Source organism: Myxocyprinus asiaticus, chromosome 7, assembly GCF_019703515.2.
Source record: "Myxocyprinus asiaticus isolate MX2 ecotype Aquarium Trade chromosome 7, UBuf_Myxa_2, whole genome shotgun sequence".
NCBI lineage: Eukaryota > Metazoa > Chordata > Actinopteri > Cypriniformes > Catostomidae > Myxocyprinus > Myxocyprinus asiaticus.
In genome coordinates this window covers 3,919,335-3,945,348 of record NC_059350.1, presented here as the reverse complement: position 1 = coordinate 3,945,348, position 26,014 = coordinate 3,919,335, and the positions used below count along the sequence as shown (strand labels likewise).

At 38.4% G+C, this 26,014-nt stretch overlaps 1 protein-coding gene across 1 annotated transcript; it reads left to right on the top strand.

Moving 5' to 3' along the window:
- The first annotated feature begins 869 nt into the window (after positions 1 to 869).
- rnf150a (ring finger protein 150a) lies at positions 870 to 19,416 on the top strand. The gene is made up of 7 exons (XM_051703530.1): positions 870 to 1,542; positions 8,324 to 8,574; positions 10,065 to 10,136; positions 13,270 to 13,352; positions 13,509 to 13,605; positions 13,743 to 13,953; positions 16,064 to 19,416. Exons 1-7 carry the CDS (start codon positions 1,089 to 1,091, stop codon positions 16,180 to 16,182), a joined length of 1,287 nt encoding a protein of 428 aa, XP_051559490.1. The 5' UTR covers positions 870 to 1,088; the 3' UTR covers positions 16,183 to 19,416.
- The last annotated feature ends 6,598 nt before the right edge of the window (positions 19,417 to 26,014 follow it).

The following is a 26,014-nucleotide window of genomic DNA, read 5'->3' as shown; positions in this document are numbered from 1 at the left end:
CTAGTGTCGCAGAAACGATATACTTCAGCTTTAAGTTGACAGTGTGAATAAACAGCGAGATGCACCAAAATGGTCATCGACATCTATCTAGTGCATGTTTACATAGAAAATGATTCAAAAAGCGTTGGGTGTGAACAGCCCCTAACTATGGCACGATGGGCTATTCAGGAAAAAAATATATAACAAATTGCATTGTTGGAATCCAAAGGACAGTCTCTGAAGAAATCAAGAATATATGGTTGTAACATTATATTTGACATTTAAGAGCAAAATTAAAGGATAAATAATAATGATTCCCTCGATTTAGGTTTGTAGGAGTTCCAAGAGTTCTTCTACTTCAATTATATTATGTGTTTGTGACGAGGAGGAGGTCGTGGCCGGGCCATGAGGGTGCACGCCTGGCGCTGAGTTGCCCCAATCAGCAGAGATGTGCACCCTCACGCCCGGCCACGCCCTTCTCCTCATCACAATGACATATTGCATATAACTATTATTATATGTCTCTATCTGTTTGTTTTTTTCCCCCTTAACGAACGTTATTTAATTTATATTTAAATCACTGTATCTTGTGTTTTTATGCTCCTGGCAATAAAAAAAAAAAAATACACTGCATTATTTTTCCAAAATGTACACTCAAAATTCCATAAAAATTAAATGTTATTTTACCTAAAAAAAAAAAAAATAAAAAAAAATTAATTAATTAAAAATAAGTAATATATTTAGTGTTTTAATTTAATTTGACATTTGTTATGAAATTAAGATGCCTAAATCTTAAAAATAGATTAAAATATTTTTTGAGGGTTTTGTTCGTAATATCTGGCAACCTTGTGGGTACCGTCACAACAAGCGCAAATGCTGCTGGGTGACTCGTCATGATGGTGGACTGCATCTATAAGCCACTTTCAAAGGACAACGGAGTTTGACGTGGAAGTATTTTGATTAACTTACCTATTATTATTATTACTGGGTTGCCAAGTCATGCATTACTCAAACACCATCACATATTGAAGACCAGGATCAAGGACCAGGAAGACCAAAAGGATTTTTCCCAGCTTAGAAAACTGTTCTTTGGGATAATTTCTGGAAACATGGCAATGTCTCTAACGCAAGCCTGCCGGAGTCTTGCCTTATCTACATGGCTACTGTCCTTTTGCTTTGTGCATTTGCTGTGTCTGGACTTCACAGTGGCAGAGAAAGAGGAATGGTACACTGCTTTTGTGAACATCACCTATCTGGATCCAGTGACATCTGAAATCAAGACAGAGAAGACTGAGTGTGGGAGATATGGGGAACACTCTCCTAAAAGGGATGCCAGGGGCTTTGTATATATGCCTTCTCTTCTGCAGGACAGGCAGGCGTGTGACAGTAATACCAAATTCCCCCTTCCAAATCCCAACAGTCCATGGATAGCACTGATAGCCAAAGGGAACTGCACATACAGAGAGAAAATCAGGCATGCTGCCAGTCTCAATGCTACTGCTGTGGTCATATTCAACGTGGGCTCCAGCAACTCCAATGAGACCATAACAATGCCACATCAAGGTAAGTGGAGACTCACATGATTTGTGCATTTGCAAAGGTCATTGTTAATGTATGTCAAGGCAATCACACTGATTTGTTGCATTAGGTTTCTGTAGCAATGCATCAACATGTGACAATGACCTGTTATGTGTCTGCCATCAGTGCCAACCAGGGCTCTTGGCACAGTGACACCATAAATGGAAAAAATCCACAAGATGGCATTTAATATTTTGGCTTAAAGAAATGGAAAACAGAAATTTCCCCACATAAAGAAATCCCTCCATAAATCAATGCCATGGGGAGATATTGCGTCTTCACTGAAACTGGCACTGACTCTGATGTGGAAAAACCTAACTCTTCAGATTGAATTTAGGTGGTGGATTTACAGACTTTGTGAGGTATTATGCTTTTTGCATTTGTGTGTCTTTAGCAAGATGACAAAATAACAGTTCAGTAGGTTGTTTGAATATGTAAAGAGTCCATGTGTTGTTTTTTTTCCACAAGTGACAGGTGTCAAACAAGGCATGGCAAGTTTATTTACATAGCACATCTTATAATGGATATTCAAAGTACTTTACTTGTGCATAATAAATAAAAAGAGAAAAAAATAATTGATTCACATGATTCATTTATTAAAACAACAATCTGCATTACAAAATCCCTACAAATGTTGTCTTGACTTGCATTTAGTGACACATCTGGAACACATCTGGAACTTGGTATTTATTAGTTTAGTTGCGAAATGATTGTGTCAATGTTTGCAATCGTTGCAGGTTTGTGTATTCTCAGTTTTCTATATAGATAAATCTCATGGTAACATATCCAGGACACATTACACCCCAAAATCAAAGGCAAAAATATAGAAAATAAGGCATATTTGTAATAGAATTAAGATTTTTTTGGTTGACATTTTGACAATCAAGCAAATTTCTGATACAAACATAAAGTCCAGAGTCCAGGAAGATTGGAGCCCTGAGATTTGCTGACTATGTAAAATCTTTGCTTTTATATGGTAAACATTACCTGAGGGCCTCTTCATTCTTTCCCCAAAAGCACCAGTAGCTCTCTTTCTGTACACATGTCCTTTACATTTTGAAAACATTATATGTTGGCACCATCAACGGTGAGGCTATATACCACCAAAAATCACCCTCTTGAAACAAATAAAGCATACTTAAATATAGCAACAATTTACTAAAATCAAGCAAAAAAAAAAAAAAAGAAGTGGGATAAGCCTTGGGAAGAATTTTTTTGGGAAAAAAAATCCCCTTTTCTCCCAATTTGGAATGCCCAATTCCCACTACTTAGTAGGTCCTCGTGGTGGCGCGGTTACTCACCTCAATCCGGTTGTCGGAGGACAAGTCTCAGTTGCCTCCGCTTCTGAGACCGTCAATCCGTGCATCTTATCACGTGACTCGTTGTGCATGACACCACGGAGACTCACAGCATGTGGAGGCTCATGCTACTCTCCGCGATCCACGCACAACTTACCACGCGCCCCATTGAGATCGAGAACCACTAATCTTGACCACGAGGAGGTTACCCCATGTGACTCTACCCTCCCTAGCAACTGGGCCAATTTGGTTGCTTAGTCACTCAGCACGCCCTGGATTCAAACTTGCAACTCCAGTGGTGGTAGTCAGCGTCAATACTCACTGAGCTACACAGGCCCCAGAATTTTTGGAACTTTAAACTTAGCTGCTAAAAAAAAATATTTTGCAGTACAGGAGCATATAGATGACCTCAAAACCCACAAAAAATATATTAATAAAATATAAAATATAAGTCTTAATACTTTATGGAAATTTTGCTTCTCAGATGAATTTATCTTGGACATTTAGATATTATTATTCAAGTGTAGCATTATCTGTTGCTTAAAGAAGTAGAATCTAAATAAAATTAAATGAAATGTCTCATGTAAAGGTGCACTTATTTTTAATCTTGTACTGACACTGACACCTAGTGGCCTGGATGTAACATCATTAAAACACAATAGCTTTCAGTTACTGATGCCTATGTAGAAAATCACTATTCATGATTAGCCATGATTACTTTAATCCATGAGTGAAAGTGTCCAATAACAGGACGGTTACTGAGATTAAGCGAGTAGTATTCGGCTGGTCATGTGATTCTAACATGGCCGCCCCCATGTGTGGACCCTCTCCTTGTAGAATAAAACCGCTTTTATTAGGTGACTGATATGACTGGAGTCTTCATTTTAATGTGAGTGCTCATGATTTTATACATATGTTTCAAAATTCATTTAGGAAAAAATTACTGAGTGCCCCTTTAAGGTATTTGCGTATTGGATTTTAGGCTCAAGAGGCTGAGTGTTTCTTCTCTGATAGTCAGAACTGCTCAGGATGGTATGCAAACAGAAGCTGTTCTCCTTTCAGCTGTGATGTTGATTCTTCTATTAGGCTGCCATAAACACTGATATGATGGACAGTGTTATATAAAACACAGCCGTGCTGCTGGATTACCGTGCATGTGGGAGTGACCTGGTGATAAACCTGCTGGCAGATACACTCTGTAAACAGTTTGACTTGTGTTAGACCTGCTACATTTTGCATAGGCCTAGTATAAAACAATTTCTGTCACCCTCTTAAATATGATTTTGGCCAGCCTGTTTTGTGTTTTATCCCAGCAGTTTAACAATCTGAACAGCTCAGTCAGTTTCCATGGCAAGTAGTCAGTTCTATGCTTGAGATTGACTTGAAACCTGTTCAGATCGTGAGGCTGACGTTGAGTGAGTCACTGCTGGAGATCAAGAGGTCCAGAGCTTCAAGCAGCTGAACTAGATCTTTTCATTTTCATCAAGAAAATGTGAGTGGTGCTTGCCTGATGCCAGTACCGGTCCTATCCCATTTGGCACCCTAGGCAAGACCCTCCAGCACCAAAGCATTCATTTCTAGTGATTTTAGGAGCATCTTTTGAACATTTTCTTAGGTAGCCTATATATATTGTGTAGCATTAATGAATGGACTAAAAACATATTGTCACCTTTTCACAGTACACAGCACAAGATGAAGTTTATCAAAGTTATCTTTCTCAAATGCCTGCTGTGGCAGTATCATGGTACAGTGATGGTACAATATGGTAAAACCTTGGTATTTTTATTATATACAGTAGGCTTGTATCATGGGATTGATATGGAAGGCTACTCCAAAGAACATGTCCAAAAAACATGGTTTGGTTTTGGTACTTTTAAGCGCTTTCGTGTAATGTAAGTGTTTTGATACGCTTTTATTTAGAAAGTATCTTTACCTGCAGTAGACAATCGTTCACAGACTGCACTCGCACATGACTGAATGCTGCTGCAGGTTTTGTTTCAATGAATTGTATGTAAATATCCACTTCATTCAGCGTTGTTTTTGTTGTCTGTCCTCTAAAGCATCCCGTTACTGTTTTACTGCGTGACAAAGAGCTTCAAAGATTCAGTCCGCACGTTAGACAAATTCATTGAGAAGAACCGAATCAAAAGACTGATTAATTCACGCATCGGGCATCACTTCGATTCACGAGCCCCGCGCTCGTGAGTCTATGGCCGTGTTCACAATGGCATACTATCCATAATACTCTCACAGTAAGAGTAGTATAGTAGTAAGGCATTAGTACATGGTCTATTTGTTCCATGGGGGGCACGACAACACGTCATCGGAACACACAGGGCGCATTTTGTTCGACACAGATTGAACACATACTTACTGGCTTGGTAGATCGCTGCCCCCGAAGCGATGCCACCCTAGGCACTCGCCTATGTCGCCTAATGGGTTGACTGGCCCTGCCCGATGCTAGGGTGTTTTGGGTGGTTCCAATGGTGGTGTCTATGCTAAGGTATTCTGAATGTTTTTAGCATGTTGCTATGTGCTTTCTAGGGTGCTCTGGGTTGTTGCAAGGTGGTTTCTTTCTGGCCCAAGTCAAAAGATTCCACTTCAAGTCTGTATATTCAGATCCCTAGACATTACACAGGTCCCTACATTATATGACTCTGTCCTAGCTCATTCTAGGTGCTTGCTCAATTTTTCTGTGTGTTTGCTTGGCAGTTGCAGCAAGAGTGTTCTGCGAGGTTGCTAAGGTGTTTTGGTAGTTGCTAGGGCATTGCTTGGATGTTCTGGGTGGTTGCTAGGGCATTGCTTGGGTATTATGAGTGGTTGCTAAGGTATTTTGAGTGGTTGTGAGCAGGGCTTGACATGAACTTTTTTGGCTCATCAGCCACTGTGACTAGTAGTGTTCCAAAGTCACTAGCCACTCAGCATTTTCATTAGCCAAAAACTCCCACCCCACAAAAAGTGATAAAGGTAACTGGAGACTGTAACTGCATGCATTTCTTTGGACATTTTATTTGAACAAGAATGATATTAGTTTAGCAGGACACAGGCCTAATGATTTAAGTCATCTCTTAGAATATCTGAAGGCAAACATGACCAGTTAGAAGAGAAAAGGAGGACAACTTTGTCAATAATTTGTCCACTTGTCCACGGAAGTTCAGATTTTAACCCCTTTAACTTTTCTAAATTGTACTTGCCTTCATGAAAATTTACCACTGTTCTTCCATTTTTTAACAGTGGCATTTTTAATAATAAAGGCCATAACAACAGGTCAGACCATGAGTGGATCCACAATTTACATTTAGTAGACAAATGTATCCAATGAGTCTTACAAATGAGGAACATAGCAAGCAATCTTTCATACAAAGTTCAACATTCTTTGAACTTTTTACTATTGAAATTACAGTAACTTGCACTTACTGTACTAATATATATATATATGTTTTTTACAGTAAATGCAAGTTAAGTTCAATAGTAAGTGCAGTTAGTGTGGATTGGTTAAGTGCTTGCGGAACAGATGTGTTTTCAGCTGGTTCTTGAATGTTGAGATGGTAACAGCAGATCGTGTGAAGGTTGGAAGCTCATTCCACCACAGAGGACCAGAGAAAGTGAACGATCGTGAAACAGACTTTGAGCCTCTTTGTGATGGGACCACCAAGCACCGCCCGTTCATAGACCGCAGAGAGCGAGTTGGAGTATAGACCTGGAGAAGTGAATTGAAGAAGACAGTGCGGATCCATTGGCTGTCCTGAAGGCCAGAGTCAAAGCCTTGAATTTAATATGGCCAGCTACAGGTAGCCAGTGGAGTGAACACAATACCGTGGTTAGGCTAATATTAAGGATAGTCTTTTCTGAAAAATAAGCTATATGTTATGAAAAACGAATAGCCTAAACACGTTAAGAAATCTTTAACTACAGCTTTCACAGTTAATAATTCCATGGAGTCACTGTTTACTTTCATTGCACCTTTTACCATAAATGGAAAAAAAAATCCATTCAAAGAAGAAAGTAAGTCCTAAGGGTTTGGATCAAAGGTGTGTGCAGTGAATGATGAGAGAATAATTAGGCATTAAATTAATAATAAAACATTTAGTTTTATAGTTTCGACATAACAGATTTAATTTGCATTTATACAAGTTAGTGTTACTGAAGTAAAAACATTTTAGCTTGAGTAATGATGTGTATTTTAAAAACCTTGGAATTGATGTTGATGCATGGCACACTGCAGTCTGTTTACCTCGTTAGTGCTGTTTAATGTCAGGGCATAGCAGTTTGAGAGGTTCGGCTTCCTCCATATAGAGCTTTTTTTTACTAGAACAATCTCTGTAAAATTCAAATGGGTCACATAAGTTTTGTGGTCTCCGCCGGCCACCGTTATATTGAGTGAAGCCCGACTGAATCGCGTAAGTTCCGCTTTGCGCTGAGCTCTGGCTCTATCTCTGGAGCACATTAGTGTGCACTGTGGCGGTTCGTGCGAAAGCACGCTTCATTTGCGCTGCGGAGATGCGTGTGTCAGATGTGAGAAGCATATTTACTGCATTTAAATGTCCTGGTTGCTAGGCCATTGCTAGGGTGTTCTGGGTGGTTGCTAGGCCATTGCTAGGGTGTTCTGAGTGGTTGCTAGACCATTCCTAAGGTGTTCTGAGTGGTAGCTAGGCCATTGCTAGGGTGTTTTGGCGGGTTGCTAGGCCATTACAAGGGTGTTCTGAGTAGTTGCTAGGCCATTGCTAGGGTGTTCTGAGTGGTAGCTAGGCCATTGCTAGGGTGTTCTGAGTGGTAGCTAGGCCATTGGTAGGGTGTTCTGAGTGGTAGCTAGGCCATTGCTAGGGTGTTCTGGCTGGTTGCTAGGCCATTACTAGCATATTCTGAGTGGTTGCCAGGACATTGTAAGGGTGTTCTGGGTGGTTGCTTTGCTAGGCCATTATTAGGTTGTTCTGAGTAATTGCTATGCCATTACTAGCATATTCTGTGTGGATGGATGGATGGACGGACGGACGGACGGATAGATAGATGTCTATGTGATGGAATCAGTGGAGGCAAACTCATGCTTGATACTGAGTATCAGATCAAATAAGAGCGCTGATGTAATGAGTTATTATGATGTAAGAGTCCATCAGAGACACACAAACAGACCTGCAGCTGTGCTGTCACTTTTAATAATAACTGCAGACTGCACACGGTGAGCTGTCACAGCAGCTCTATTTTTACCTCTGTATCGCAGTATCAGCAGCACAGGCCTGCTGCACACCAGTGCTGCCACACGGGATCATGAAGGGACCTTAAAGTCACTCACACTCACGTTTAATCAAAGGACATTCTGCGCTATGTGTCCATTGGTGATTTAAGAATACCAGACTTAAACATTGGCAAAAATCTAGCCAATTACTTACTTTAAAACATCAGACAAGTTTCAGAATTTTGTTTGGGATTTGAGTGCTTATTTGATATTTGATGCAACATCATCCCTTTAGGTACCAGTGATGTGGTTGCTATTATGATTCCGGAGCCCAAAGGTCGTGAGATTGTGGCCTTGTTGGAGAAGAACATCACCGTGGCGATGCACATCACCATCGGCACACGCAACCTGCAGAAATATGTCAGCCGCACCTCTGTGGTGTTCGTCTCCATCTCCTTCATCGTCCTCATGATCATCTCTCTCGCCTGGCTCGTCTTCTACTACATCCAACGGTTCCGCTACGCCAACGCACGAGACCGCAACCAGGTGCTGTGGTGTCACGCTAACAAATATGACATTGCTGAGCATTCAGTGTACACAGTTTTTACTTAAAATTCACTCAAAGTTACTTGAAAACATAAATTGTTTATTATTCGTTGACGAGGCTGTCTGTAAATTTTGGAACTGACACAAGGTGGAGTTAACATTTCCATTAATCGTGAAGCGTACAGATTGCTAGGTATTCGTCATTCACAGAAATTGCAGGAAATGTGAACAAATATTCTGATTTCACCTAGACCTGGTTATCGGTCTATACTAACCTCAAAATGGCCAAATATCGTCCAATTAGCAGTGCAGTCCAATAGTCTGAAAAATCTGAAAGTGTTAGGATTTAAAAAATCGGTGGCTCAGTGGTTAGTACTGTCACCTCACAGCAAGAAGGTCCCCAGTTTGAGTCCCGGCTCACCCAGGGCCTTTCTGTGTGGAGTTTGCATGTTCTCCCCGTGTTCGTGTGGTTATCCTCCGGGTGCTTCAGTTTCCCCCACAGTCCAAAAACATGCATGTTAAGTGAATTGGAAATTCTAAATTGCCCCATAGGTGAGAGTGTGTATGTGTATGAATGTGTGTCAAATCTAACATGAATTAGTATTTATACTTTTATCTAATTATTTATGTATTACTATATTTATTTATTTCCACATTTATTTATTACTACATTAAATTATTGTAAAATATTACATAAAATTTACTTAGACTTACAATGGAAGTGAAAGGGTCCAAACCATAAACATTGAAATACTCGCTGTTTCAAAAAGTATAGCCATAAGACGTAAACATTATATATGCAAACATGATTTTAGTGTGATAAAATCGCTTAATTACCTTTTCTGTGTTAAGTTATATCCAATTTTACAACTTGCCCTGACAATGTAATGCTGCAAATCCTAAAACAAATGTACAGATGATGATTTAAACAACTTTACAGCTCAAATAATACATGAGTTTTAACAGAAGAATGAATGTAAGTGCTTATATAAAATGATAAGCTTCACATTTCTGCCTTCAAACCCTCAAAAACAATTGCCCCATTCACTTCCAAATTAACTGCCTCGATTTTATTGTATTTTTTTAAAGGGATGAATCGAAATAATTTTTGGTATAAACATTATACCACAAATGCTTCAACTGAGCTTAACTTGTATTGAACCCAGAATATTCCTTTAAGAAATAAACAATTTAGAAGAGTCTAGTGGTGGTTGAGGAGATTCCCCCTATACTATGTAAAGCGCTTTGAGTGCCTAGAAAAGCGCTATATAAATGTAAGGAATTATTATTATTATTATTATTAAGAGTCTGACCATGTTAACGCCTTTAAAAATAATAATAAAAAAAGGCCATTTTTTCACCAAAATTATGTTCATAATATAATTTGTAATGAAAAAAAGAAGCATTTTCACTGGTGATCTTTAACAGAACCGCAGTGTTTTGATTTGTTCGTCTAAAAACCAATGTAGCATGTTTCATGTGTTTTGCAGAGGCGATTGGGGGATGCTGCAAAAAAGGCCATAAGCAAGTTACAAATACGAACTATCCGGAAGGGTGACAAGGTAAGGCACTGTTTTGATTCAACTCAATAGTCAACACTTAGTTCAATATACCTGATGAATAATCTCATTTCTAGAGGGAGAGTGGATTCATTAAAAGTATAAAAATGTCTAAAATTCACATTAACATTAAAATCACAATGTCTTCAAAAGTCTTAAATGTCATCCACGAAGGTTGCTGGAAAGACACTCTAGCATTGTGGAGGTGACTTTTGCACAGGCATGCACCACTTCCTTTTTTTTTTTTTTAAGAATTACAAAAATATATTTGATAAAATTTGTTGATTAACATAAATTCTCAAATATTTTATATTCATAAATGCCTGCAATATTCAATATGTATTATTTCAACATGTCTTTTTGCTTTATATGACTCCAATAAAAAGACTTGTACGCTATTAACCATTAAACGCATACCTCGGGTCTTTAGTGACACGGGACCTCATTTCACCCCCTGTACCTCATCCATTTTTTTGGAGTTGTGCCCACATCTTTTTAGTATTCCTCAATCTCTCTCTTATAAATAGTATAGAACAAAAAAATGGCAAAATTGAAAAAAAAAAAAATAATACTACTTTTTATATAACACTTTTATATATATATATATATATATATATATATATATATATATATATATATATATATATATATATATATATATATATATATATAAAAGTGTTATATAAAAATTATTTTTTTTTCTATTTTTTTTGTTTCATTGATTGACTTGATTTACATTTGACATTGATATCTGATAAAGAAACAACATTGAAGTAAACTATAGCAAGTTTAACACATGAACAGTTTGATTTGACTATTGTCATTTGGGTGTAGTTCTGAAATTAAAAAAAGTTGTGCATCTGTTTAGACTCAATAAGTGCCTGAGAAAATACTTATGTGTTATGTGTAGCTCAATATGTTTTTGACAGCCAGGTGCGTCTCATGAAATTTCAGTGTGGAAGTAATGAATCCTGTTGTAGATTTGTTACATTATCTCTTTGATATATGAAAAATAAAACATCAAAATATATTTTATCCTATTATTTTCTAATAGTCTTGAAAACATTTAGAAAATGTGAAACTATCTGAGCATTTTGTAGATCAATTTGTGATAGACATAAGTGCCGGGTCTTTAAAGACCCAAATATGTAAGAGTGTATGTTTCAGTTCCCATGCATTTAAGGGTTAATCAGTAAGAGTTTAACCTGAAACCCATTTGTGATTAGTTCTTATTGACTACATTTACATGGACACCAGAAAGCGGCATATTGCGAGAAAGCAGCGTTCTTGTTTACATGCACTGTATAAGAAGTGTACTCTTTACTCACGGTTACATGCAGCTTTCTCCACAGCAACGTAATTATCCTGCGACACTTGTGTAAATAACAAACATGGGATCTGAGGAAGACTTCATTATTTTATTCTCTGTTGCTTCGCTTTATTTACAGATATTCCAGAGTTGTTGCCATGTTTGTTTCCTTAACTTTCCATCGTGATATGCAGTGGAATTGCACTTTAATAGTGGGGTTTACCTCTAATTTAAAACTCCGCGATTCCCTCAATGAACGAGTGCATATACGTGAACGTGAGGGACCGTCGATATTTTACAGTTGTGTGTATAAATGGATACTGTTAATAGTGTTGTGCTTTTCCCACTGTACTCCCAGAAATGTTTTGTTGACTTAGGCTCCATCCTTATTCGGTCTGTTCCACGTGCAAACGCACTCTTCAAAAACCAGTTAAAACGGCACTTATGTGTTTACATGGCCACATACGCAGCTTTCTCCGGGAGAAACCTAGGTGTGTTAAACCACTTTCTCTTAATCCCTTAAACGGCGTAAGGAAATCGGCATTCTTGTTTACATGGTATTTACTGGGTAACTTGTTTACATTACTGGGTAACATTTTTCAACAAGGTTTGCATTAGGTATCATTAACAATGTATAGTACAATTTTCCTGCATTTATTAATCTTGCTAAAGTTAATTTATACAAATATTTTTTTTATTGTTTGTTCATGTTAGTTCATATTGTATTAACTAATGTAAATGTAAAAAATGTACTAGTATATGTAGAAATCAACATTAACTACGATTCATTGATAGTTCATGTTAACTAATGTACAGTAGTTAACTAATGTTAACAAATACAACCAGAAATGTTACCATTAAAGTAACACAAACTAAGAAAATGCTGATTGAGATAGTTGTAATAGTATAGGACACGGCTGACAATGGTTGAAATTCAATAGCAACTACCCACATATGTGTAAATGTGTATTTAGAGCACAAAATATAAACACAATAAATTTGTAAACAAATGTAAAGAATAAACACATACATCTTAGAGAGCAGAGATCTTTGCAGATGGGGTGGCTTGGCTATTTTCCAGATTAATTGCTCATATTTTCACTCTATGTGAGTTTTTTGCATCTTTATATCGACAGTGTCTGAATTCCTTCCCCAGAAGATTATTCTTGACTAAACGTGAAAAGCCCTAATGATTTGACAAGTGCTGTTTCTGCTATCCTTTATACAAAGTTACTCAAATAGCCACAAAGCAACTATAACATATTTCCTGTGTTTCTGTCAGACGTGAGCATTATTCAGCAAGGTGCGATCTGTGTCTAATAATACTGTTATAATAAGCGGCACTCAAGTACCCAGCAATAATTTTCATTATGAATAAATTATGCAGATTAGTGTGTACTGCTTAGCTTTACTTCTTGCCAATTTTAGATATACTGCTGTTATTTTATTTGTTGTAACTTTCAGTTATTTGTCTATTCGTGATTATTCAGAGCTCATTTTATACTTAATATGTTGTTTTTAGTTTTCACCATCATTGGGATTTGTATGTTAAATGATCAGGTCCACGCACGTTGCATGGTCTCCTGAAGTACATGCGTGGTAGAAACCATTGGACTGTGGAGAATTTCAAAATAAAAGTCATCACTGTTTCTTAATCTGTTGATTTGTTCATTTACTTTACACGTGTTCGTGCCTTCACGGGGTCCCCCCAGGCACATCGGGGCCCTTGGCGGCCACCTGTTTTGCCTGTAGGACGGGCCGGACCTGTGTACAGATGCCCACATATGGTTACTCACAACCCCTGCTTCTTGCATTTCCTGTTTCTAGGAAACTGAGTCAGACTTTGACAACTGCGCAGTGTGTATCGAAGACTACAAACCTAATGATGTCGTCAGGACACTGCCTTGTCGGTAAGATTTCAGACATGCGTCACAAGAAATCACAGACTCAAATGATGAATTCAGATATAACCTTGATTGCTTCCAATGTAGTCGTAGAGTTAGACATATCTCTTTCCGTAAAGTGTTTCTCTAACTGCTCTGCTTTCACTGTGCTGTTTTTGTCAGTCATGTGTTCCATAAGAACTGTGTGGACCCTTGGCTTCTGGAGCACAGAACCTGTCCCATGTGTAAAATGAACATCCTCAAGGCCCTGGGCATCCCGGTAAGAGTGGTCTACTTCCTGTATAACATACCTTACTCTGTGCTGTTAGTGCTCAGTCGTACTTACTTGAATATGACCTTGCATTGTACATTGTATAAATGTCTTCTTAATAATGCTGTAATTTGTTGTCCAAACAGCCCAATAAATACTGCTCTGATGACATCCCTCCTGATTATGAGATGTCAATCGGTGGCCCACCCACCAATCCCATGATGGGGGCCAGTGAGGTCACGGTGGGCGAGAACCCTGTGGTCCTTGATCCAGGTGTCAGAGAAACAGGCCTATCTCACATTTACCACGAGATAGACACCTTTCCGCAGGTCCAAGAGAGCCACCACATCGCCAGCAGTGAGTACATAAATTATCATCTGTCTGGAGGGTCAAAATATACTCTGAGCTAGTATGTGAAGCTATGCAAGCTCGATTTAGTGTGTTGTTGTGTTTCAAAATGTGTCAGAACACAACGCAAGTGGGTATAAATTATCTGCAGGATATGGCCCAAAATATATGCAAATGCTTCTAGTTACGCAAGCTTGATTTCATGCATTTAGTAGAGGTAGACGATACATCAGTTTTACCGATTAATCGTGCCGATAGTTGCTTTTTAGAACTATCGGTTATCGGAAAAAATGCAGATAGTTGCTGATAGTTTTAAAATTTTTATAACTAATGGTTCTACAGTAAAACATCGGCCTCTAAGGTGAAATAAAAACAGTCATGGAGGGATTTGCTGCATGTAAATATTTAATCATCAACAATGTTCATCCATATTTTTATCCTCACTTAAATGCATATTTTAAATTGAAGCATGCAAAACAAAATGCTACTATATGGAAATGTGTCCCACACGTACATCGTGTCTCCAACTTCATATCTTGGTAATAATAATAAAACTTATTCCTTATTAAACTGGTGAAATATTAATATATCCAAAAACCTTCATCTGGTAAGTGTATAGCCTATAAAAGGCTTAATTTGGTAAATACTTATATATAGAAAATCGTAACGGAGCCGAGATTTACATTTAGGTTTGCCGGAGGTTCACCATTACCGGCGAAGAGCTGAAAACTTCTGGTAAATATCTGCGGCGAATCAAAAGCTCATTTGCATGTGAAAATAATGAGTGGCAATTTTGTGGCAAATTTGCCATGAACTCTCAATTTTTTTGTAAGGGATTTCATAACGCAAAGCAAGTGCCTGTACATTTTCATGTGTCCACAGTACTGTTTACGGACAAAATACATTCTATGCAAATGCTTGCACACAAATGCTTCTAACAATGCAAGTTCGATTTTGTGTGTCATTTCGTACAAAAATGTGTCGGACCACATTTCTTGAGCACAAATGAATATAAAATTTCATGTGTGTGCAGGATATGGCCCAAAATGTATTCTACGCAAGTACTTGAACACAAATGCTTTAAACTACATAAGCTCGATTTTATGCGCCATTGCATCCCAAAATGGGTCGAACGCAATTAATAAAGCAATGTAATTGAGTATAGCCTACGTTTCCTTGTGTCTGCTAGATATGGCCCAAAATATACTCAACGCAAGTACTTCTTCTATGCTTCTAGAATTGCATTCAAAAATGTGTCCGAACGTTTATTTTCAAAATGTAACACAAGCGAGAAGAAATTTTCCTGTGTGCAGAGTACATGGCCTAAAATTTTCTCAATGCAAGTATGTGATCGCAAATGTTTCTAGCTACACAAGCTCAATTTTGTGTGCTTTGTTACGAAATGTGTCAAACGCATTACTTTCTTAGCATTGACACAAGAGGCGCTATAGCAGACATTAGCGTAAATGGTTTTCTTCTACAGTACCCTTTTCTCTTTCAGGTCACATACTATCATCACGGAGTAACAGTTTGAAGATAATCTTTCTTAGAGTTACAGTTTAACTGTCAAAATATTTATAGCTAGCTACCTGAATAATAGCACATCCAGTTTAATGGTACATAGAGTTGAAGGTAACTCTATCGCCCCCTTGAATACTGGAGATTGTTACCACCACAGTGATGCAGGAACTCAAGCATGATGTCAGATCATTGTGGCCTGTTTCACTTCTCTTGGATCTGGGTTGGATTATTTTAGGTTTTTCCAGTGTGTGCCACTTTCAGCTCTTATATATTGAGGTCATTTTATTGGTAGCAGCAGCAGCTGTTCCTGTTGAGGAGAATAAAAGCACAGTATGTCCTTGTTCTCCATTTCAGCTCTAGTCTGATCCGGTGTTAGTTCTGTACCTGTACCAGCCTGCTTATCTGTTGTCAGCGCATTACAATGGATTTGCTTCAGTTTGCTCTTAAGTACTGCAAATAAGTTGTTAAAAACACAAGATCTTAATGCAAATCTTTTCTAATCAATTTTTATTATTATTATTATTATTATTATTATTATTTGGAGGCTAGTTTTGATTTTTGACATGCTGCCTTTGTGACAACTTTAATGTTTCCACAGGTGAGCACCAGCCCTCTTTAAGCATTGATTCAGACACCTCCCTTATCATGCCAGTGGAGCTGGTCCTTTCGGATGTTGAACTTCAGTCTGAACCAGAACATGAAGATGTGAAGTACTGAGAGCAGAATCTGCGCACTCGTTGTGCCATAAATGGAGAAGAACTGCAGTAAAGCACAAAGACTATAAGAAACATAAAGCAATAGCAGCACACATGTGCAACCTCCTTTATTGACCCCAGGTCTCATCAGCCTTGAAAACGAGTTCCACCTCCACAAAAACTGCATGCTTCTGTTTCTCTGGATGTATCCATGTCAATTCTCTGTCTTCTATTCCTGAGCTTGTGTTGCCCAACTGGAAAAGCCACATGTTTCCATTCCGCTTGGTGGAAATGTTGACTTTCACCTTCCCTATGGGATCACTGCCAATATACACCCAGATATTCCAAAACAAATATACACTACATGTGTGTAATGCATAGATGTATGTGGCCAACTGCATTTGCTTTGAGTGTCAAAAGCAGGTTGTTTTATATTCTAACCAGCATCGGTGGACTTCCTAGTTCTTCATACAGTCCAGTGTTGTCACAGATATACTGTATCTTGTGAAGTATCACCAGTGCATGTCGTATGCAGAACAGACCTATTCTTGCATCTTTTGAAGTGTGCTGTGTCAAATAACGCCACATCAACAAGATCTTTCCTATGAAGTAGACGTCTGTTTCCATGAGAACTAGGAATCGAGTTAGTTACAGTGTATGGATGTGTTTGAGCCTTTATCAAGGCAGATATCACTCGTTCTCTGATGATGTTAAATAAGATGTTTGTGAATCAAAAGTGAATTTAGATGCTTTCCATTAATTTCGTCTTGATGATGTGTTAGCTCTGCTACTGATGTGAACTTACCAGCTTTTGGATAGAAACATACTCCCAAAACGTTTCAGTATGTGGCCATATTTAATTTCTGTCTGGCATCAGTTTGCCAAAATGTACCGCTTTAGAAGAGGCTTTTTAATGGTTTAAAGGAATGGTTTACCCAAAAATGAAAACATTGTCATTATTTACTCACACTCATGTTGTTCCAACCCTGTACAAGTTTCTTTCTTCTGTAGAATACAAAATGAGATGTTTTAAACAATATCCTGTTATGTCTTCTCAATATAGAGTGGAAGCTGATATTGCCTCACTTTAAAGCTTAAAAAAGACTTAAAAGTAGTGATGTACTATACTGGTATAGGAATCGGTTCCAATACCACACTCATGTACGTGTACTTGTGCTCGTAAAAATGCTCTGATACTAAAGAATTATACCATCTGATAATTGATATAACATTCAGCATATAAATCAAAATCTTAGTGTGATTATTAAACTGTAAAGTCTGCAATTTAATGCGATAAATATATAGTTTGCATGTGCTGCACGCTTTAAATGTGTGCACTTCTTTTGATAATAATAATGTAATATTATGTTAAAATTAGTAGTTCGATTTTCATTTGGTTAAAGTTTGAATTAAGTCATTTATTTAGACGCCATTGTGACGATAAAATTCAAATATATTTACATGGAATTCAGAAAAAATCAAACAGAGATCAGTATCAGCGAGTACCAAAAAGGAAATATCGGTACTTGTACTCGATCTAAAAAAAATGGTTTTAGGACATCCCTACCTAAATGTATCATGAAAGTAGTCCATATAATACATAAAAGTTTTAATGTAAAAAAATTTATATAATGTTTCAGTGACAATATTGACGTCTGTTACGCGTTCATGAGCTCTATGTGAAGTGTTCACATGATAACTTGCGTTGTTTTTAGCGCTAAACAAAATGAATTAACGTAAGCCACAGTGAACGAGCTTCTCTCATATGAATGCGAAACAGACGTTTTTAAGCTTTAAAGTGATTCAGTTTCAACTGCATTGTCTGCAAAGACAGAACGGAATATTAATGTAAAATGATCCTTTTGTGCTCCATACAGAAAGTCAAACAGTATGGGTTCGAATTGACATGACGTGAGTAAACAGTGACAGAATTGTTAATTATGGGGTAATCTATTCCATTAAAAGAAACTGTATGTTTAGATTTTACAATTTAACTACCAGAGTTACGTTGAAACCTCAAAATGGCTTACCAATGGTTGTACTGAAGTTGATTTGTTTTATTTCTATGGCATATAGACTGTCAGATGATGTAGACTTGGGCTTGGTCCCTTTACTCCTTGTCAAGGAACGGTAGTAAAAGTGTTTTGCTACTCTTTAAATCGCCAATGCTACATTTTAGAGAAGGTGAGCAGACGGTCTGAAATCTCACTGAAAGTTTGAATAATAGGCATCTTTTTAAACGGAGAGCGTAACAGATGGCACTTTGCTTTTTATTCTGCACAGTAGGAAAGGAAAAGACTGTTGAATTACATATTTTAATATCAAAAGGTTTATTTTTCTAAAAAAACAAAGAAAAAAACAAAGGACAATAGCGCTTATTTATATATTTATGATTTTTTTTTTATTTCATTTTACTGAGTCTTTCTTATTGTTTTCCTTATATATCCAATTTTGAACATATTTATCATGTATTCCATATAGCCTGTTCATGTATAGGAACTGAGAGATCTGGCTGTTTACAGTGTGTCTGTATCGCTGCCAGCTTGAAATATTTGTATTATTTCTATCCCAGTGGTATTAGGTCATTTGATTATGATATTTAAATAGAATTCTCAGTAGTAGTTTGAAATGAGATTTTGTCTCCAGATGCATTTCCCGTTAAAAAGTGCTTGCACCCAGAATGCACTACTCCAGTTGGATGTGAAAATGTAGAAAAGCACAAGAGAATGTTTATATACATTCATATATTTACATACATATATATATATATATATATATATATATACATATATATATATATATATATATAAATATATATTTTTTTTTCTTTCAAATGATTGGATTTTGTCCAGGCTGTTGCACAATAACCTTCCCTACATTAAGAGCATAATTGCCCCAAAGTTTTTTCACTCGTATTTTCAGTGGATTTCCATGTTGCCAAGCACTTTATCTACATACTTGGGAATCATACTCAGAAAGTAGTCCTGCAAGTAAGTCAGTTGAATGTTTATGCCAGTTTATAAACTTTAAGAGGGCTAAAGAATCAGACATAGCACAGCATGTTTGGTAGGGTCTACACTGCACTTTTAATAACTGGTTTGGGAATTGTCATTTAAAATGGTTGTATCCAGCAGTGTTTTACAGTATTGCTGTTTTTGTAAATACATTTGGCTATGTAGATATAGTTATAATATACAATTGCCTGTATATGAGTACATGATTGTGAGGGACAATAAATTTATTGCAATATTTTCAACATGTCTTCAATTATTCATCATACTTTTACTAATCATTTTTTCATTGTTTTAATTTAGAAATGCATTTGCCTGAAATACAGTTGAAAAGCACAGACTGTTTAAACTTGTACGTTGAACTTAAATGTGTCTAATGTTTTCAGTTGTCATTAGACCCTAAATAAGTTTGCATGGTAACATTTGATTGCAACTTGGTGGTGCAAAAATTACACAAGGTACCTTTAATGATTAAACTGTTACATAACGTAACGTACATTACGTAATTTGTCTTGCACTATTGCTCTTCATTGGAGCAGAAAATGCCAGTTGTTTCCAAGCAGCAGTTAACGTAAGACAGGACTTTTATTTCCAAATGTTTAATTCAGTCATCCAGTTGACATCTGGTGTGGGAGCCATTCAACACAATAACTGCTTTGTCAGCAGAACTCAACACTCACTTATATTTACACTGCTGAAGAGTTTTCCATTGTGCACTAATTGACAGATAAAAGGTGAAATAATAAAAGAACATATAGCTTCTGTTTTTTTTCATGCTACTTTTGACAATGAATTACTTTTGACAATGAAGCAATTCATTGTAAAAAGTAGCAAGAAGTAAGACAGAAGTCATACAGTATGTTCTTTTATTATTTACACCTTTCATCTGTCTTTTATTTAAGGTTGCCAACATTCTACCAGCCAAGTAAGGGACGTTCCAGCCAGGGGCGTAGATTCTGGGGGGGGGAGGGGGGTTAATCAAGACTATGTAGAAACCGCTCTGAACCCCTTAGCACCACATAACATTCTAGAAACCGCTCTGAACCCCTTAGCACCGCATAACAACATTTTAGAAACTGCACCGAACCCCTTAGCACAGCATCACAACATGCTAGAAACCGCTCCGAACCCCTTAGCACAGCATAACAACATGCTAGAAACCACTCTGAACCCCTTAGCACAGCATAACAACATGCTAGAAACCACTCTGAACCCCTTAGCACAGCATAACAACATTCTAGAAACCGCTCTGAACACCTTAGCTCCGTGTAACAACATGCTAGAAACCGCTCTGAACCCCTTAGCACCGCATAACAACATGCTAGAAACCGCTCTGAACCCCTTAGCACAGCATAACAACATTCTAGTAACCACTCTGAACACCTTAGCACAGCATAACAACATTTTAGGAACCGCTCCGAACCCCTTAGCACAGCATCACAACATGTTAGAAACCGCTCTGAACCCCTTAGCACCACATAACAACATGCTAGAAACCACTCTGAACCCCTTAGCACAGCATAACAACATGCTAGAAACCACTCTGAACCCCTTAGCACAGCATAACAACATGCTAGAAACCGCTCTGATCCCCTTAGCACCGCATAACAACATGCTAAAAACCGCTCTGAACCCCTTAGCACAGCATAACAACATTCTAGAAACCACTCTGAACACTTTAGCACCACATAACATTCTAGAAACCGCTCTAAACCCCTTAGCACAGCATAACAACATGCTAGAAACCACTCTGAACACCTTAGCACCACATAACATAACCGCTCTGAACCCCTTAGCACAGCATAACACCATTCTAGAAACTGCTCTGAACCCCTTAGCACAGCATAACAACATTTTAGAAACCACTCCGAACCCCTTAGCACAGCATAACAACATGCTAGAAACTGCTCTGAACCCCTTAGCACAGCATAACAACATGCTAGAAACCGCTCTGAACACCTTAGCACCGCATAACAACATGTTAGAAACCGCTCTGAACCCCTTAGCACAGCATAACAACATGCTAGAAACCGCTCTGAACCCCTTAGCACAGCATAACAACATGCTAGAAACCGCTCTGAACCCCTTAGCACAGCATAACAACATGTTAGAAACCGCTCTGAACCCCTTAGCACCACATAACATTCTAGAAACCGCTCTAAACCCCTTAGCACAGCATAACAACATGCTAGAAACCACACTGAACCCCTTAGCACAGCATAACAACATGCTAGAAACCGCTCTGAACCCCTTAGCACAGCATAACAACATGTTAGAAACCGCTGTGAACCCCTTAGCACCACATAACATTCTAGAAACCGCTCTAAACCCCTTAGCACAGCATAACAACATGCTAGAAACCACACTGAACCCCTTAGCACAGCATAACAACATGCTAGAAACCGCTCCGAACCCCTTAGCACAGCATAACAACATGCTAGAAACCGCTCTGAACACCTTAGCACCACATAACATTCTAGAAACCGCTCTAAACCCCTTAGCACAGCATAACAACATTCTAGAAACCGCTCTGAACCCCTCAGCACAGCATAACACCATTCTAGAAACTGCTCTGAACCCCTTAGCACAGCATAACAACATGCTAGAAACCGCTCTAAACCCCTTAGCACAGCATAACAACATGTTAGAAACCGCTCTGAACCCCTTAGCACCACATAACTTTCTAGAAACCGCTCTAAACCCCTTAGCACAGCATAACAACATGCTAGAAACCACACTGAACCCCTTAGCACAGCATAACAACATGCTAGAAACCGCTCTGAACCCCTTAGCACAGCATAACAACATGCTAGAAACCGCTGTGAACCCCTTAGCACAGCATAACAACATGCTAGAAACCGCTCTGAACCCCTTAGCACAGCATAACAACATGCTAGAAACCGCTCTGAACCCCTTAGCACAGCATAACAACATGCTAGAAACCGCTCTGAACCCCTTAGCACAGCATAACAACATGCTAGAAACCACTCTGAAACCCTTAGCACAGCATAACAACATGCTAGAAACCGCTCTGAACCCCTTAGCACAGCATAACAACATGTTAGAAACCGCTCTGAACACCTTAGCACCACATAACATTCTAGAAACCGCTCTAAACCCCTTAGCACAGCATACCAACATGCTAGAAACCACTCTGAACCCCTTAGCACAGCATAACAACATGCTAGAAACCGCTCTGAACACCTTAGCACCGCATAACAACATGCTAGAAACTGCTCTGAACCCCTTAGCACCGCATAACAACATGCTAGAAACCGCTCTGAACCCCTTAGCACAGCATAACAACATGCTAGAAACCGCTCTGAACACCTTAGCACCGCATAACAACATGTTAGAAACTGGCTCTGAACCCCTTAGCACAGCATAACAACATGCTAGAAACCGCTCTGAACCCCTTAGCACCACATAACAACATTCTAGAAACCTCTCTGAACTCCTTCCCTTACAAAAAATCTAAACTAGCTGCAAACTTGCCGCAAATTTGCCACTTGTTATTTTCACATTCAAATTAGCTTTTGATTCGCCGCAAATGTTTGCCAGAAGTTTGCAGCTCTTAGTGGTGAACCTCCGGCAAACCTTTAGCAACAATGGACAATTTGCTGCAAGTTTGCAGCAAAGCTCATTTGCATGTGAAAATGATCAGTAGCGAATTTGCGTCAAGTTTGTGGCAAATTTGCCATGAACTCTCGATTTTCATAAGGGTTAACACTGCATAACAACATCCTAGAAACCGCTCTTGGCACCACATAACTAGACATGCTAGAAACTGCTTTGAACACCTTAGCACTGCAAAACAACATGCTAGAAACTGCTCTGAACATCTTAGAAAGTGCATGACAACATGCTAGAAACCGCTCTGAACACCTCAGTAACCGCATACACTAATCACTTGTTTATTAGTGTTCCATGAGAAGGTCACTTTAAATAGGAACTTGCTGAACAAACCCTTTTGACTATATTGAACTTCATAGTTGATTCACCCATACCAACCAAGACAAGTCCCATATTGTTTGTGGAGGACATGTCCTAGCAAAGTCGAAATATTATTACAGTGCACTGGGCCGATTATTATCACATATGTATCCTCATTAAACACTGAAGAGGAAAGCAGAGGAGGCATACAGTACAAACTTGAAACTTTGCCTAGCAAAGTATTGTTTGTCTCTTGTTAGCTCATGTATCTACTATTTTGCAAGTACAAAGCATGGAAACAATCAGTAAATCACTTCTGCTCAGGACCTCACCCACAAATTTTCCACTAATTTTAGCTGTATTCCCTCAAACAACAGGCGTTATTCCATTATTCATCTGTGCTCTGCATGTCTCTCAGAACTTACACGTCCTGAAATCTGATATATGTTTTGCCACAATAGAGAGAATATTTTCCTACACTCTCTGATCACTTTATTTGGATGAACTGTACACCTACTTATTCATGCGATTATCTAATCAGCCAATTGTGTGGCAGTGGTGCAATATGTGTCATATATGTGTGTTGGGGGAAATATGTTACATTTGGGAAAACATTGCATGTCTTTTTTAAATCTGTGAAAACCATACATGAACATACTGTAATTATTAGCCGCTATATATGTGTTTGACGTGCATTACCATATTTCAGGAAAGGGTTAGGAAAACAGAGCCTCCCTAACCACTGTCCTCTTTACACTGGATTGCTTTTGGTGTAGTTCATGATTTTGACACTATGGTAAATGCATGGTATCAGCATCACCTCCTCCATTTACTCCTATAAGACATGTTGATGATATTAAGCTGCCTCCAAAAAACATTGTTACCCTTATCTTCTTACTTCATAAGCTCAGTCTTCTCTTCATAAGCTTCATTCCTAAGTGATAGGATGAGTGCTACTTCAAGTAAAGTTAAATACAGATGATACCAAGTTACTTTGAAGTGGATCATAGTTGAATAAGGACATAATTATACACTGCCCTCTAGTGGAGGCCATTTATAACTATTTGTTAGATTGCCTTGACTGTGTGTTATTTCTATGATACTAAATGGAAATGAACTATTAAAACTGGCTTGGTTGAATATTGGCAAGTTTAAAACACATGGGGATTTAGTTTAATGGTAGTTTAAAGCTCTAAATGAACTTCATTGTGAGTGTATCTGGGCCTTTAAGCAGTTGTTAAGGTTTTTTGGGTGGTTGCTCAGTCTCTGCCAAACAGTAATGTGTTCTGTGTGGTTGCTGTTAAGCTGCAACATGGTTGCTAAGGTGTTCTGAGTTGTTGTTTAGCAGTTGCTAGGTTATTGTTAGGGTGTTCTGGGTGGTTACTGTTACAATACATGTATGTTGTACTTGGATGTAGATGGAGAAGGTGTTGCTAAGTTTTTGGTAGGGCATTGTGAGCCTGTTGCTATGTGATTGCTAAGGTCTTCTAAGTGTTTGCAATTGCTAAGGTGTTCGATGTGGCGGTTGCTAGGTGTTCTGTGTGGTTGCTAGGCATTTGCTAAGGTGTTCTAAATGGTTTCCAGGTTATTGCTAAGGTGTTTTCAGTGGTTGCTGGGGTGTTGATGAATTGTTCTTAAGGTGTTCTGAATGGTTTCTAGGCAGTTACTAAGGTATTCAATGTAGTTGCTAAGCGGTTGCTTAAGTGTTCTGGGTGGTTGCTAGGCAGTTGCTAAGATGTTCTAAGTGGTTTCCAGGTTATTGGTAAGGTGTTCTGAGTGGTTGTGGGGTGTTGACAAGAGGTTGTTGGGGTGTTCTGGGTGGTTACTGTTACAATACATGTATGTTGTACTTGGATGTAGATGGAGAAGGTGTTGCAAAATTTTGGTAGGGCATTGTGAGCCTGTTGCTATGTGATTTCTAAGGTGTTCTAAGTGTTTTCAATTGCTAAGGTGTTTGATGTGGCGGTTGTTAAAATGTTCTGGGTGGTTGCTAGGCAGTTGCTAAGGTGTTTGATGTTGTTGCTAAGTGGTTGTTAAACTGTTTGGGGTGGTTGCTAGGTAGTTGCTAAGGTGTTTTAAGTGGTTGCTGGGCGTTGATAAGTGGTTCTTAAGGTGTTCTGAGTGGTTACTAGGCAGTTGCTAAGGTGGCCTAAATGGTTGCCAGGTTGTGTTATGAGTGGTTGCTGGGGCATTGATAAGTGATTCTTAAGGTATTCTGAGTGGTTGCTTGGCAGTTGCTAAGGTGTTCTAAGTGGTTTCAAGGTTATTACTAAGATGTTTTGAGTGATTGCTACTGTAGGTTTTTGATATGACATTGATAAGTGGTTGTTGAGGTGTTCTGAGTGATTGCTATGCAGTTGCTAAGGTGTTCTAAATGGTTTCCAAGTTATTCCTACTGTGTTTTAAGTGGTTGCTGTGGTGTTGATATGTAGTTCTTAAGGTGTCTGAGTGTTTGCTAGGCAGTTACTAAGGTGTTCTAAGTGGTTTCCAGCTTATTGCTAAGGTGTTTTGCGTGGTTGCTGGGTGATTGATAAGTGGTTGTTAAGGTATTTCGAGTGGTTGCTAGGTAGTTGCTAAGGTGTTCTAAATGGTTTCCAGGTTATTGTTAAGGTGTTTTAAGTGGTTTCTGGGGCATTGATAAGTGGTTCTTAAGGTGTGTTGAGTGGTTGCTAGGCAGTTACTAAGGTGTTCTAAGTGGTTTCCAGGTTATTGCTAAGGTGTTTTGAGTGGTTGCTGGGGCATTGATAAGTGGTTCTTAAGGTGTTCTGAGTGGTTGCTTGGCAGTTGCTAAGGTGTTCTAAGGGGTTTCAAGGTTATTTCTAAGGTGTTTTGAGTAAATGCTACTGTAGGTTGTTGCTAGGACATCAATAAGTGGTTGTTAAGGTGTTCTGAGTGGTTGCTAGACAGTTG

Excerpts from the sequence above, each read along its gene's own strand:
- rnf150a (XM_051703530.1), top strand. The coding sequence starts at position 1,089 with ATGGCAATGTCTCTAACGCAAGCCTGCCGGAGTCTTGCCTTATCTACA. Across the intron at positions 13,606-13,742 it reads TCAAGGCCCTGGGCATCCCG|CCCAATAAATACTGCTCTGA; the intron begins GTAAGAGTGGTC and ends TTGTCCAAACAG. Across the intron at positions 13,954-16,063 it reads GAGCCACCACATCGCCAGCA|GTGAGCACCAGCCCTCTTTA; the intron begins GTGAGTACATAA and ends ATGTTTCCACAG.